Source organism: Astatotilapia calliptera, chromosome 10, assembly GCF_900246225.1.
Source record: "Astatotilapia calliptera chromosome 10, fAstCal1.2, whole genome shotgun sequence".
NCBI classification, from domain to species: Eukaryota; Metazoa; Chordata; class Actinopteri; order Cichliformes; family Cichlidae; genus Astatotilapia; species Astatotilapia calliptera.
The window spans coordinates 1014632-1029869 of NC_039311.1; the positions used below are offsets into that span (position 1 = coordinate 1014632).

The window sequence follows — 15238 nt, forward strand, 5'->3', positions numbered from 1 at the left end:
GTGCGACAGCTCCAGGGAACGAGCCTTACGTAAGCTCCAATGATGCTCTTCTTGGCCACCACGAAGATGAGGCAGATGAAGATGGCCGAGCCCAGCATGCTGACGGCGCACACCAGAGGGTCGGCTCGTTCTGTCTTCTGGCGACACAGGCGTGTGGTGAGAGCCCCGATGACCACGCCTAACAGCCCCGTCACACATGTGATGGCCCCGAACACCATGCTGTGGGAAATAACGCAGATTTAGACGAGCAGGTTTTACAGCGTGAAACACTGCGATCAAGGTCGCAGAAGAATGGCGCACTGTAAAAAAAGCTACAATCAGCTGCTCACAGTGGGGTGTGTCACACGCTCCTCCTCATGCATCCTTTGGAGAAAACTCAAATAGTTTTACTTTCTATCTCTGATCCTTAAACGGTGCTGGAGTCCTGCCCTTTACAAGGAAACAGAAATCCACCCCCTCCGTCGAGTCATGAGCCTCTCACCTGTCCGTGCTACTGCAAATCTCTTTTGTGCAAGCCTCTGCCGTCTTCTGCACCACCCGGGCTCTAAACAGGTAGCCAGGAATCCATATACCAAACGCACCCGTGGCAAAGGAGACCGCTGCCGAAGCCAAGGAGGAGAACACGTAGCTCCGACTGGCAACAAAGACACAGAAAGATCGTGAGGATAATCACATCGTGTCAAACATCTCGCTGACTCTTTCTTATCTGACCAGAACTGCAAGCTGATGGTTGCACAGAGTTAAAGCAGCTGAAACAGCAGGTGCTGCAGCTCAAAGCCACCGAAGTGAAGAATAAATCCAAACGGCTAAAAATGTCCAACATCTCTATAAAGAAACCCAGCCCACGGGTCCAACACAACAAAGCTACAGTGTTTCACCGGCTGGGACCACATCCTTTGTAACGATGGGCGATGAGGGAGTACGAACTGGTGCTGCGGTTTGGGGAAGGCCTCGAAGGGGACTGGTGACGCCTCCCGGGCCGGACAGATCCTATGTACTAACGAGGAGTGAATGAAGGAAAGGACGAGAGGAGAGGAGAGGAGAGGAGCGAGAGAAAACGGGGGGGCATGAAAATGAGAACAGCAGGTATTGGTGAAGGGGGGGCTTCTACAGCCTGAGGCCGGAGGTGGTCTGCTCCTGAAATTCAGATGATATCTCCATGTGCTGTTCAGCAGAAGGGCAGGAGGACAGTGAATGCTCCTGTTGGCATTTCCATTTCAGCCATGGTTACATAATGAAGACGTGTGTAATGCTTTTGTTTGTCCATCCAACAATTTAAACGTACTGATGAAGGATGTAGTTGAATGTAAAGAAGCATGTTCTCACACTTAGAAAGCTAAAAACAGACAATTCTGCTATTTTCCTTATTTAATATCAGCTGTGAGCAAACCAGAGGGAAGCAAAGACAGGGTGGACATGTAGGGAAACTGAGACGACAGCTTTAGACGGAGGATGATCGGAGGGGCAGATGATCTAGGATGAGATCATTTAGGACTGTTGGGACCTTGCAGCTCGACTTATATCCAAAACTCTAAATCTATCCATAAATCCCCCTGAACACTGAACTCATAAACGATTTCCCAAAATGTGCTGTCTGAAAGTGAGCCTTACTTCTTGGCGAGCGCTTTCATGTCACACAACCAGGAGGTGCGGCTCCTGATGCGACCTCCCAGCTGATCGGCGCTCCCTCTCTTTGGGTCAGGGACAAGGAGCAGGATGAGAACGCTTGCAGTGATGCCTAAAACTGGGGAAACCTAAAGGGACGAGAATCAATCAGCATCAGAGTTCAGACACATCATGCTAACATACAGCAATAGAAGAGTTAAAACAGGAGACAAAGAACGCTGTTTCCAGTCTGAATGGACGGCGTCTGCGTTACGCCTGACACTCACTGTGTGTGTGTGTGTGCATGTGTGGGTGTGCATGTGTGTGTGTGCATGTGTGTGCATGTGTGCATGTGTGCATGTGCATGCATGTGTGCATGTGCATGTGTGTGCATGTGTGCATGTGTGTGCATGTGTGGGTGTGGGCCTGGCTGTGGGTACAAGCACAAAAGAGCCTAAAAAAGCTTTTTTTGTTTTTGCTTTGTGAGGTTTCACCGAGGTGAAAACCTCATAAAGTGCCCATCTGCTGCTATAGTCACCATCATCTTTCATGGGCTGCGTGGCAGCGTGTTTGTACCTGTGTGCGACTTTGTGGCGGAGACGAAGACAAAAGGCAGGATGGGCTGCGTTCGAGGGGGTTCGTTTGAGTGATACAAATTGCTCACAAAAGCAAAACCAATTTCGTATGTCAGGGGAAATTCATCCCGTTATATTTTGATGCTCATAAAAGCCCATTTATATGCATAAGTACTGCGCTGCTGTGAAACGTGTGTCTGTGTGTGTCTGTGTGCGTCTGTGTTTGTCCTTTGGAGTTTTTCACTGGGGGAATAATTCTGTGTCTGCCGTGGCTCATAATGCAGTTAATAATGTGGCTGCGCTCTCAGAAGTGTGAGGATTACGCCGCCGTGCGCCGCCGTCTACATCGAAATCTTATAACGTGTCTCAGAGCGAGGCGGCCTAATGGAAGCTGGAGCTGGTCTCACTGAAGGGGAAACAAATATCAGGTTTTTTGGCACTTATGTTCCTTCAGAATTATTCTAAAACTCAAAGGGGCTGTGACCTTTAACCTCGACTCCCACAGGGCCCATTAGACGCTTCCTGTATGGGTGGTGGGCTATCAAATAAATGAGCTACTGCCCTCTCCTGCTGGACCTCCTTTGTTGCTTCATCCCATCCATATTTTCAGGAAGCTAGCTGGAACACGCTGGGCAAAAACAAACGGAAGCGCTGCAGTGTTTTTCCCTTCAAGCAGGATGCTGCTGCAAAGAACCCGTTTTATGTCTTGTTATTTGTTTTCCCTGCATGCCACACCGGTGATTAATTGGCTTTGAGATTGTTTTATTGGAATGTCATTGTGGCTGCTTTGGAACAAGCCAGCCTGCTCTTTGTTTTTATTTTAAAGCTCCGCCACGGCGAGGAAGAAATGAACTTCCTGCCAAGCGAGCTGTCCGTGTCCAGGAATCTCTTCCATGGCGAGAAAGTTTCATGTGTTCCAGTCACTTCATAAGAAGGGTGAGGTCATACTTCGTTCCAAGGATGGGCCTGAAGTTAGCGGTTCGCGAGGAGCCCTGCTGGGGTTCTCGCTGGTCCCCTCCTTTGAGGCTGGGCGGCTTCATTGAGGTTCACCTCCAAACATTTGGTCTCAGCTTTGGCTTTATGCTCCTAATAGAGCACCTTTCTCCTGCTGCAGCACAAAACAGTCTATTAATGAGTTTTTTCAATATCCCATCAGCAGGTTTCTGCAGATAAATTTCTCTCGGGAGCAGAAATGAGCCTTTTATCAAACGAGATCCAGGTTAATTCGTCAGAGCACCTTTAGGGTATTTGCCCAACAGTACTTAGTCACAGCTGTAGCGCCATGCCCGGCTCATTGCTCCATCGCTGCCCTACAAAGACGTTTAATGCCTGCGGCGCCTGTTGCAGCTCATTTCCTGCGGGTGATTCTTGCTCTCTATAAACAGCATCTTTGCATCAGCTGCTGAATCGGGCTCTGACATCATCTCTGTCGCTTTGCTTTACGTGTGACGTCAGGAGACATTTGTTTGACACAACACAGCTCGTACCTGCGGATGCACCCGAGACGTGCAACAGTGACACAATGGCCAAACCAAATGTTGTATTTCCTTAATCTCCTGTAGTGACAAAGACCTCCCAGAGCTGCCATTTATCCTCGTTCAGCAGAAATGGCCTTCATGAGCAAAATGTTACTTAAATGTTTACAGCGACTGCAGCGTGTTTATTAGAAATCCACGTTCCTGCTGCTGAAGCCGATCAGAACCTATGCAGCAAATGTTTTTTTGGTGTGAACGCGTAATGGAAGAAGATGTTTTTAGAAAGGCTTCTGCAGGAAGCTGAAGGCTGAGCTAAGGAGGATTTGAGCCTCTGTTCCCCAAACGTCTGAGCCAGTGCCCCCTCCCACCACCCCACATGATGCTGACGCTCTTACCCTCAGTGCCCAGTGCCAGTCTCCTGCAGCCTCCTTGGCGCTGGAGCCCAGGATGTAGCCCAGCCCGCTGCAGAGGGACAAACAGGTTATGCATCAAAACACAACATATACAGCATTTTACTGTCAGCCTGCTCTGCTCAAGTTTACCGAATCACAGAAACATTTGGGTCCATCTTCACATAACAGCATAATGGCGTCATTCTCCCTGCAGCACACTCATGATGTGATGTGCACGTCTGCAAAGGTTGTTTGGGTACAACGATCTCATCGAGCAATCGTTCTTAAAATGATCCTGCAGTGTGTAGGTGAGACACTGAATCTGCAACACTTCAATACACAGGCCGGGTTTTTCTAGTGTTTCTGAGTAAATCGAGCCTATTGCTGTGTTACTAAACAGAACAGGTCCTGAGCTGCTTCATTCATCTGAGGTAATGTTGCTCTTCTCTCAGCTTGTGGCCATTCTGCCGCGGTCTCTGCCCTCATCAGTGCATTTGTGCCCACAGACCTGTTGTTGTTGTTCCTCTTTCAGACTTTGTGTGAAAGATATATATATATATATATATATATATATAAAAATATATAAAAGCAGTTGCTGAAATGCTCAAATGCCCCGCCCATGGTACCTGTTCGGATCGCTCTTCTTCCCCTGATCAGTGGCCGCTTCGACAAACAATCACTGGAATTATGTGTAATTAGTGAAGTGGTCAGTCAGTTGTGACTCAGTGACATGCGTCAGCTGAGTCTGTCATTTCCATCACTGAAGCTGAAGCCCACACTACTACACATCCTGTTTGTAGTCTGATTATAGCTGCTGAGTGTTTGGGAACTAATGACGTGTTACTGATCAAAGCACCGGAATCTGTTTGGTCTCTGCGTGGGTGATTTGTGTGAGCAGCCACTAAACGCAGGTGTAAAGTAACTAATGTGAGGACACAGAGCCAGTGTTGTCTTCTGGCCGCGGGCTTTACTCTCACAGTAATTTCACTGCTTTTGCTAAAAAAATGGTGTTTTGTGCTTAACGAATGAACGCTGCAGTGAAACGTTTGAGGGAACTGTCGCTGGATCAGATCGGGTGAGATCGGCGTGGCATCAGCGTTTCAAGGACAAAAAGGATTCAGATTGATAACTGGGCACCTGGGGATTAGTAAATACAAAGCTGCTGAGCTTGTAGGCGATGATGTAACTGCCAGTAATGATGAAACTGTCAGAAAAGACGCTGCTTTACACCCCTGATGCCAGTTTATCCAGCATGACCATACTCATCAAATGTCAACAGAAAACCCGACGAGTGTGACAATAACATGAATCGTTAACTTTCAGAGGCTTTGAGCACTTTTGACCTACACTGATCTCTGCCACTAAAACTGAAGACTGTAAAGTGGCTTGGATGGAAAACGTCGCTGACGATCATCACTGAGACACGTCTCTAAATTAAGTTTTCTTTGTTTGTCACACGTTTATGACGCTGCATTACGGGAACGTTACCTGGAAACATGGAGTTAAAATGGGCGAACTAACTAAACAGTGGCTAACTGTAAACTTTGTACACAACATTCTGAATCTCTCAGATGCAAATTTGTCATTTAACCTATAGACACAACAAAAGTGGACTCGACATCAAGTGATAGTGATGTTTGTAAAGAAGAGGTTCTCCTTGATCCACCATCACTTTGGTACCGACGTCAGCGGGGCAGTTTGAGCTCTTACTGGCAGAGATGGAGTCACGTGTGAGGGCGCAGAGGAATCTGATTACCTTTACACTTTCATATCGCTGCATATTCAAACGCTATGATCGCACTTGTTTCCAAATGCAGCGGTCTGATTGGTCAGATCATGCAAAAAATCCTCCGAATCAAAACAATCTGAAAAATGACGGCGTTAAATCTGAAAACATGTTAACACACAATATAAACGCGTCTGGTGCGTTAAGGCCTTTAAGTCTTGCCTGACACTAAACACGATCACAGCTTGACGGAGCTCATGGCTTCCACGGACAGACACTCTGCCCCAGATAGCAGTGACACATTGGCCCCGAGCCTGGCGTCCAACACTTTGCGCGGCTTCTACTCACAGTTTGTTTAAACTCTTGACTGGAAAAGTGAAGAAAGCCAGTCAGCCTTTGTGATTTCTGAGTTATCTGCATGTGCAGAGTCTCTCCCCACATGCTGTTTCCCATCAGAATAATAAATTGCAACACTAGCGAGAGGATCAATTGAGCGCAACAACTTTGTTATCAGCACTTGCTGCTAAAAGAGACAAAACATGTTTAGCTGGTTTTATACACACGCACAGTGAAGGTGGAAACAGTCTGCCGTCGTCAGCTAGTCTTCCAAAAATAACAGAGCAGCATAAACGTGCTCAGACAGCATATGATATTTCCAGCGAGTGACTAACAGCTAATCTTATCAGAGAGCGTTTGGAAAGTTCGACACAACAATAAAACCTGAGCATGAAAAACAGACCGACTCAAACGGCAGCGAGACCCAGAAACATATCTGTGGGGCCGGTTTCAAAAAGGTTTGAAAAAACAAACAAACAAAGGATGAAGGGCAGGGGAAGCCGTTTCCTATGAATCCAGTCTAATTCCTGGGTCATTTCCTGAAAATGGTCACCGCAGCGTCAGTAAAGACAAACAAGCGGGAGAGTGGATAGGATGTTTGACGCGCCACGCCGAGGCTCCCTCTTTCACCTCCCATTGTCATTGTTGCTGGGCAGTTTACCGTGACCCAAACAACTCTGGCGAGTCATAACACAAGCACTCAAAGGGCAGATTAGGCTTCCCTTTGCTCGTCTGTCTCCAGCCTGGATATAATGACAGAAATGTCAAATAACGCTCATGTTCAGAGCGTTGCAGACTACGCAGCGCTTCCAGCATGCAAACGATGGAGAACAGCACAGCCTGCGACAGCTCGGGCGAATGGGACGTCTCTAAAGTGAGCATCGCAGGTACATTGGTCTTTTATTTCTTGGCTCTGTTTGTTTTCTCCCTGAGCTTCTTTATCTGCTTAAATGAATTGCAGAGCCTAGAGACTCGAGCTTAATAATACCTCCTACTCACAAATCTCCATGTCACAGCTCCAACCCTGCTTTAAGCTTCACAGAGCCAACTGAAAGTATTTTTCTGCAAAGGTTCAATTTAAAAAAACAAACATAAGCGTGACCTTCCCAATGTGAGGAAAAGTTCAATTATCTATATGACAGCTCTGTAGTTCCTTTGGATTTAACATCTGAAGGACGGGCTAGGAGAGATGAAAGGATGAAAACGTTCATGGTCATCACTGAGGTGTCGTTTCATGAACATTCAGCTCCCAAAATAGCTCATCAGCTTCAACAACCCAGGCCCTGTCTGCATCTTACCTTCCCAGGGGGATGGCCAGGTAGAAGACAGAGAGCATCATGGTGCGGGTGTTACTAGTAAAGAGGTCTCCTATGATGGTGGGAGAGATGGAGGAGTAGCTGGATTCTCCGATGCCCACGAGTCCTCTGGAGAGCACAAACAGCCAGAAGTACTGTGGAGAGGAGGAAGAAGCTAATCTGCGTATCCTTGTGTTACAATCACAACATTTAATCACTTAGTATTTACATCCGTGCTGATTCAGCATCGCTGAGCTTGTGAACATACAGTGGAGGATCAGTGGGTCATCCTCCGAGACATCAGAGCATCAAACATGGTAATTCTGTTTAACCATTATTGAGTTCCTACTTTACACCAGGTAAATATAAAATACAATGAAACACCATGTAGTCGGTCTTTATAGGTGTAGTCCACCAGTTAAGTATATTATCATTGTCGCAAAATATTCAGTGGCTTCATGAGCTCTTGTATGAGCACCAAAAAACATGGATTTTCAGAATAAAAGTCTTTTATAATTCTTCTTTCTGCATATGTTAGCATAGTCTGCATCTATGCCCATCATGCTGCTGTACTGGTGCTGAGCACAGATTAGTTATTGACTTTGAATGTTATGTATTATATTATCAGTTAATGGAAATATAACAGCAGTAAGATTTTATGTGTTTAATCTGCGCGGTATGAAGGCATGAAGAGACAAACTTAAAAGGCCTTAATAGGAGCATCTTTCTCATTGAGGCACCTGTGCAGGCAGCTGATCGCTAACTGTTTCCACGGCGACCACTACTCACTACATCTGGACGACCGGCTTGCTTGTAAAGCTGCAAAGAAATCGGGATCCCCACACAGGAGACAAATGACAAACACGGGTCAGTAATCTGACCTGTGATCTGGCCACAACGAGACATTTACAGTAAAGACTTCCAATCCAGTCAGCTGCTCTTATATGCAAAGCCTTTTTAAGATCTTTTTATTTCCACTCGTAACGCGGCTCTGGGCTGTTACAGCCCGATAAGCAGTGTCCTTCATAAAGACGTAATTAGGAGCTGTTTATACCAGTGAAGACGCCAAAGATGTGTTTACTGTTTTTTCAGCACATAGTTTTGCATTATTATATTGCTTGAGACTATGAGCCCATGCAAGTGTTTACTGCTGTGTATATAGTTATGTTTGTCACATTGTTTGAAATGATTTACAGACAGACTATTTTTTTCCTTTAATGGCCGTTTGGTGGGATGATGACAGGCACTCTTCCTGTGTTTGTGGTCACTGGAACAGAAACTCTACTAGCAATGACAAAGAAGCAACGCTGCCAAAGAAGCACCACAAAAATGTGGTTTGGAAAACGTCTGAAGACTACAAAGACACGAAAGAGAAGTTTGAGATGATCGAAACCTTTCCCCGACTTTTGAATGAGTTAAAGACAAATATCAGCATGCTGACATGGCGGGGTTAGTTTCCCATGTTCAGCTGTTTTCAACTAGTACGTTTGAGAAACTGTGTGTTGTTACTTTATTAAAGCACAGTCTGATATTTATCTACAGGACACCAGTTCAGGCACTTGTCACTGGTCCTGACACTTTAGCAAGTCCAAAGAGGTACTTTGAAGGAAACTTTTATCATTTACGTCCACGTCTACTCGCTTCTTTGGTTATATTAAAGGTAGAATGGGAGGTCTGTGGAACCAGGACTACCAGTTTGGACTGGGAGACAGACACCTGCTCTGCTTTTAAGATTAAAAACTTTCCTTTTTGGTAAAGCTTATAGTTGGAGCTGGATCAGGTGGCCTACAGGTGCATTTAGTCATTAGTTATCATTAACGGTGCCGTGCCTGCTGACAGACGGTGTACGTGTGTTTTATGTATTAACACACCTCTCTGCACTGAATCATATCTGTTATTAACCTCTGTCTCTCTTCCACAGCATGTCTTTGTCCTGTCTTCCTTCGCTCACCCCAACCAATCGCAGCAGATGGCCCCGCCCCTCCCTGAGCCTGGTTCTGTCTGAGGTTTCTTCCTGTTAAAAGGGAGTTTTTCCTTCCCACTGTTGCCAAAGTGCTGCTCATAGGGGGGTCATATGATTGTTGGGTTTTTCTCTGTATCTATGAAGCGCCTTGAGGCGACTTATGTTGTGATTTGGCGCTATATAAATAAAATTGAATTGAATTTTATTCATTAGTGCTGTATTCTGTGTGCGTCCTTGCTTCTAACTCTTCTGTCATTTCTAACTAAGCCACTCCCACCTTTCCTGCTTTCCCACCAGTCGCATCACATGATTTTTCCCTCTGCTCATCTGCACTTCACTCCCTTTGTGAGTGCCCTCATGACATGTACTGTGGGAACAAAGACCGTTCCTTGCCTGATTGTCTTTGTGCTGTTGCCAGAGCTTTCCAGTTATTCATAGATGTTCTTGTTTTTTAACCCCTGCTAACCTGGAACTTGCCGCCACCTTTCTTTTCTCTTTCTGCTTGATTTGAAAGTTTTCCTGTTTGGAGTAAACTCCAAGTGGACTTTTACCTGCTTGTGTCTGAGTCATGCAGACTGGCTATTCACTGAAGAGCAGTCACGCAACAACACCATTATAAAGATGATACCGTCATAAAACTATAAACAAAAAAAGGATCATCAACCTGTGGAGTTGGTCCAACAAAAGATCTCGATGTCCTCGTCTCACACCCTCGACACAAACGAGGTGACGCTGAGTGAGCTGAGCGATGCTTTCTACTAAACTAAGGTATAAACAGGGACAGTCCTGGAAATATAACATATAAAGCCTACCAGAGGCAGACAAGCTGCAGCACAATGTGCTGTCTTTCTGGCGTATAGTAAGGAGCAGCGAGTAATATGCTTCAACATGTTAAAATAAAGAAGCACAAGTGATTACTTTATGACATAATCTTGTGGTCATGAGGAAAAAGTATGAAGTTTCACTTTGTGGTGAATTTCTCTTATGTAAGATCTGCATCCTGCATCTCCTGCGAGTCCTTCCAAACGCCCCAGAGCGCCTCAAATGCATCACGACAGGAGTCTGTTGTAAGCACTCGTTAGCATTTCATTGCGTGTCGTGTCTTTCATCTCTCCTGGTGACAGTGCCACAGCTATTATATAACAGCCATCATGTCTCGTTTGATCGGCACGCTCAGGAACATGTCTTAAGGGTGGAGTCACAGTTGGAGACAAAGGACGTGAGCCATCAGCGGCCTTTGTGGGATTCGTCAGAGCTCCTTAACTTCAACTTATCTATAAGTGGCCTCGATGTATTTGCTGCTTAGGCGCAGCAGTCGAGTCGAGGACAGAGGACAGAGGACAGAGGACAGGCTCCTGAGACCTGAGCCGAGCTGTCGCTCCGCTCGAGGTTTACTTGCTGGAGACACTGCAGCGTGACGATGCTCTGCATGCTCCATAAATTTGACTAACACAGCTTTGAAGGCACATATTTCAGTCACTTTGTCAGATTTTCATTACAACCGTCGTGTCAAGAAGGCACCACGAGCCCGTCGACGCCCCCACGCAGACGTCCGTGAGCCGAGCCTTTTACTCTAATATGATGTCGACTCTCAGCGGGACGCCCCTTCCCCCATTTTATGGCCTCCACGAATGAATGATGTGGCCGTTTAAAGCACCCGGCATCTCCTCGCACACAGAGGTTCTTAGAGACACACAGTCTAAATCTGCTTGTAAAAGATCAGTGAAATGAGTTTTATCTTCCAAACCATTGTAACCGAGACAAGCGCGAGGCCTTCATTAGCTGGCTGCTAGGCAGAGAGAGGGCGCAGGCAGAGCATGTCTACAAAGGCAGAGCGGGTATCTGACTTAATAAGCATGTCATTACATTTTGCTTGCCTTAACTTCGAGCGTATCCAGATCATTACAGAATAATAACCTTGTCTATGAGGGGAACCAACACACTGACAGTGGAGCTGCAGTGCTGCGAGCGCTGTGTGGTTTCTCAGAGCCGTACCTCTTTACTGATGAAGGAGCTCAACAGGGTAACAATGGACCAGAAGAGAATGCCACAGCTCAGGATGACCTTTCTGTTGAAGCGGTCGCCCAGGTAACCAAAGATGGGAGCTGCCACCATGAAGCTACAGATGAAAACTGCGGAAAGAGAAGAGAAACAGAAAATGACGGTCACTGACTTCGATACTCATTTACTGCATGAGCGGACTGCTGCTTTATGTCACACTGCTTCAGCTCTGATTAAGTCGAGACCCGTCCAGATCAAGTGTCTGATAGAAGTCAGCCAGAGACACGCCCCTGTTACACGTCACCTCACGAGAATATCACATAGATACGATAACACGTGGGTAGATGTCAGAGATAACTTGCATTAAGCTAACGTAGCAGGTCAGAGAAGCGCAGTTTGTGATGTAGTCAAATAAGGTAGCCCTGAAGGAGAGAAAATCAGGATGACATGTGGCAAATGTTACGAGCTCAGACCGATTAAAAAGGCTGTGGAGAAAAGAAAGAATGACAGTGGGAACTAACCAGATGTAGGACAATTCACAGCAATATCTGACCCTTGAGAAGCTCGGTGGCTGTGCAGCCATAAATAATTCCTCCATCTTAATTTCTTACAAGGAAACTTTGTGCTCCAAAATGTGCTTCCCTAATTGCCCCACTGCTGACTGCACGACCGCTCAGCCCTTGCAGGCTCTTCGTCAGTATTTATGAGGCGGGCGAACCCAAACACAGCAGAATTTTTAAAGCTTTCAAACTGAGTTTGGTGTCTTTGCGAAGGAGAAAGGGCAGCGATGTTACTCTTGACAGCAGCGGGAGGAGATGGGGAGGCAGGCGGGAGTGTTTTGACACATCATCAGCATAAACGTTCAGAGGAGCTGAGAGAGGAAAGCGAGGAGGGGGGTGTTATATAAGATACAGGCATCGCTGTCCCACAGCTGCTGAGGCCAGCCAGCGGGATGAGGGACAGTAATCAGATTAAAGCATAACTGTAGTTTTGGACATGTGATATCGTAGTCTGATAAACGGGAGAAAAAAAGCAAAAGGATAAAAACCCTATTTTGAGGCAAAAGCTGTGGTTTTACATAATGATGCTGCAGGTATGTACATGCAACAACTGGGCAGGTAGCGAAGCTGCATCCTGATAGGTTCACCACATCTGACTGAAAACATATATGAATATATGAAGTTCATATGTGAAATATGAATTTTTGGGATTAAAAGTAAGAGCCGTGTTATTGGTGTTACAGCTTAACACGCGTGTTATGTAAATGAAAAGTGCGTTATCACTTTATAGAAAATCTACATGTGAACATTCGTCCAGTGCGACTCTGCTGTTATTTTTGGGGAAGAACAATCTAACCTGAGACAGGGAAATGATCTAAAGTCTAATTCTAATTTAATTTCACTAATATTAATGATGTTTTTACTGGAGCTGGGCGAGTTGCTAACGAGTGCCTCACATCTCCACCTCTCAGCGTCGCTACTCTCCCTCTTCTCGCCCGGGTTTCTTTCCCTCTCTGTCGCCTCCATCACCGACCACAGGCCTGTTGTGTCATGACTCTGATGACTCCTCCCTGCAGGTCCAGGTCTCTAAAAGAGCTCTGCCAGCTCACCCTGCAGCCACAGCACACACACACACACACACACACACACACACACACACACACACACACACACACACACACACACACACACACACACACACACACTGGTTCTGCTGTGCATACTGGAGATAAGTTGGGACAGGTCCATAATCAACCAGCAGCAGCTGCTCCTCGTGGGGACAGAGATCATTACTCTTACTGTTACAAACACATCCTCACATCTTCAGCTGACTTAGTTCAGGTCATCAACCGGACCGCACAGGCTCAGATCTTATTTTATGTAATTTGCTGATAAGTTGTGCTATTTTCCTCGGCTCATTTTCACCTTTTAGCAGTACCAGCACATGTGAGTTAAGTCGGGTAATAACAGTTTGCTCGCAGCCTTTTTGCTTTTAGAGTGAGACACATAAATCCTTTGTGCAAAAGTCTTTGATGTAACGTCAGCTTTGGTGTTAAAATGAAGAAGATGCTGTGGAGAAAAAACAGCCTCGGTGCCAAACTTGGCAAAAACAGAACAAATATGTGAAATACTGTTTTTAGTTTTGAGACGTGAAGGGCTGCGCCCAACCGAGCGAGAACGCCGCGCCTGCCAGGAACGCGCTTTCTCCTGAACCCGTTTGAACTCTGAAAGAAAATAATAAGATGATAAATAACAGTTACACTTCAGCTACAAATGGATTACTTTGTTTCTTGACACGAGGCGTAGGGGATGTTGTCAGGTTGTTTATTGTAAGAAAAACAAAGGCACACTCAGACGCTTTCTGCATGTTCTCTTATTAAATTCAGTGAAGTCAGAGTCAGCACTGATAACCCTGCTGAAGATTCAGATCTGGAGATCTTGTTCTTGTTCTCTTTGACCTTATTTATCCATCAGATCTTCAAAGAGACTCACATATTAATAATGTAGCTTTGTTTACAATGACAGATGTCTCCTGATAAGGATCACGACAGTCTTTTCTTGTCAGTGTTACACATTAGTTACAGGCTGGCATAAGAACACATGCTGACCCTGAAGACCAGGTTCACACTGATATCATGTGCAACCTTTGGTGCTGCAGGAAATTCCTTATCACTACAAAGATTGTGTATAAAAGAGTACGACAGTCGTGCTACAGGCGCTCCCAAACAGGCCTAAATATGACACGTCGCACAGAGCGCGGTTAAATGCTCAGACATTTACTGTGGTATCACAATGACATTATTGTTATCTGTACGTGTTTGAAGCACTAAATCTCAGATGTGTTTGGCGTGATTAGTAAGAAGTGACAAGAAAACAAATGCTTTCAGTCTATTTCAAGAGCTTGTAGGACGGACAAACCAACACTAACAATAAGTCTCCACAGACAACAACGTCCCTCCCAGAACTCTGCAGCTCTTCAGGCAAACACGCAGAGATGTAACCTTAATAGGAAAAATGCAATTATTCATATCTTATATCTCATTTTGTGGTCAAGCACCTTAAATGGCCCCGTCGGGCATGATAACAGGAAAAGCCTGATTGACGTAAAGTAAACTCTTGAATATGAAGCATATAAACCTCGCTGCCCACTCCTGAGAAGCCCAGCATTCCTGAGCCGAACGCGCTTTGATTTAAAGTAGTGTAACATCGCAGCTCCACATGTTTGTGCGATCTCCATAACCACCTCCAAACACAAGACAAACTCACAGCAGGAAAGCCTAAGACTCCGACACACCATAGATGCTTCCACCGCAGCGGACCGCGTATAAGCAGTACAACCCGGCAGCACTCGCAGCACTGTTTACTGCATTTGTTGGACATATTGATGGTGATAATTACAGTGATGACTGCTGGGGCGTAATTGTGATCATTGACAGTGAAGACATTACATCTATCTGTGAACCGAACACTGCAAAACAACGTAAACGAGTCCTATAGGATCAGCTGTGCCTCTGTCATTAGGCTTACGGGACATTTCCCCACTATTATCCTAATAAACACTTTATTTCTTCTTCGGCTGCAAGTCATTGTAAACGCCAGGCTGGCGACCTGAGTTTAGAAAACTACAACACAGTGAATTAACAGCGAGGGCTGTGAATAAATGTGTGTGATGGTGAGCAGTGTGAAGCAGTGCGGCCTGGTCTGCAGGGACCGTGCTGAGAACTGTTTAAAACCTCTCTGAAGTCCATATATTAATTATTATTTTCCATTATCATTCACTTTTTATATAAAAAACAAAAGATGTAACCGGATACGTTTTCTCTAATGAGAGGAACGTTTCTGCAGACAAGCAACAAAACAACACAAACCA

General features: G+C 45.6%; 1 protein-coding gene across 2 annotated transcripts in view; it reads right to left on the minus strand.

Annotated features, from left to right (window-relative positions):
- Positions 1-15238, minus strand: part of spns2 (SPNS lysolipid transporter 2, sphingosine-1-phosphate) — a 60356-nt gene that overhangs the window by 17903 nt on the left and 27215 nt on the right. For both annotated transcript variants that reach the window (XM_026181134.1, XM_026181135.1), the window contains exons 3-8: positions 11363-11499; positions 7408-7559; positions 4051-4117; positions 1612-1754; positions 482-634; positions 30-219 (exon numbers count right to left, since the gene is read on the minus strand). In XM_026181134.1, the coding sequence (XP_026036919.1) occupies positions 30-219; positions 482-634; positions 1612-1754; positions 4051-4117; positions 7408-7559; positions 11363-11499 (842 nt within the window). The remainder of the gene's footprint in view (positions 1-29; positions 220-481; positions 635-1611; positions 1755-4050; positions 4118-7407; positions 7560-11362; positions 11500-15238) is intronic.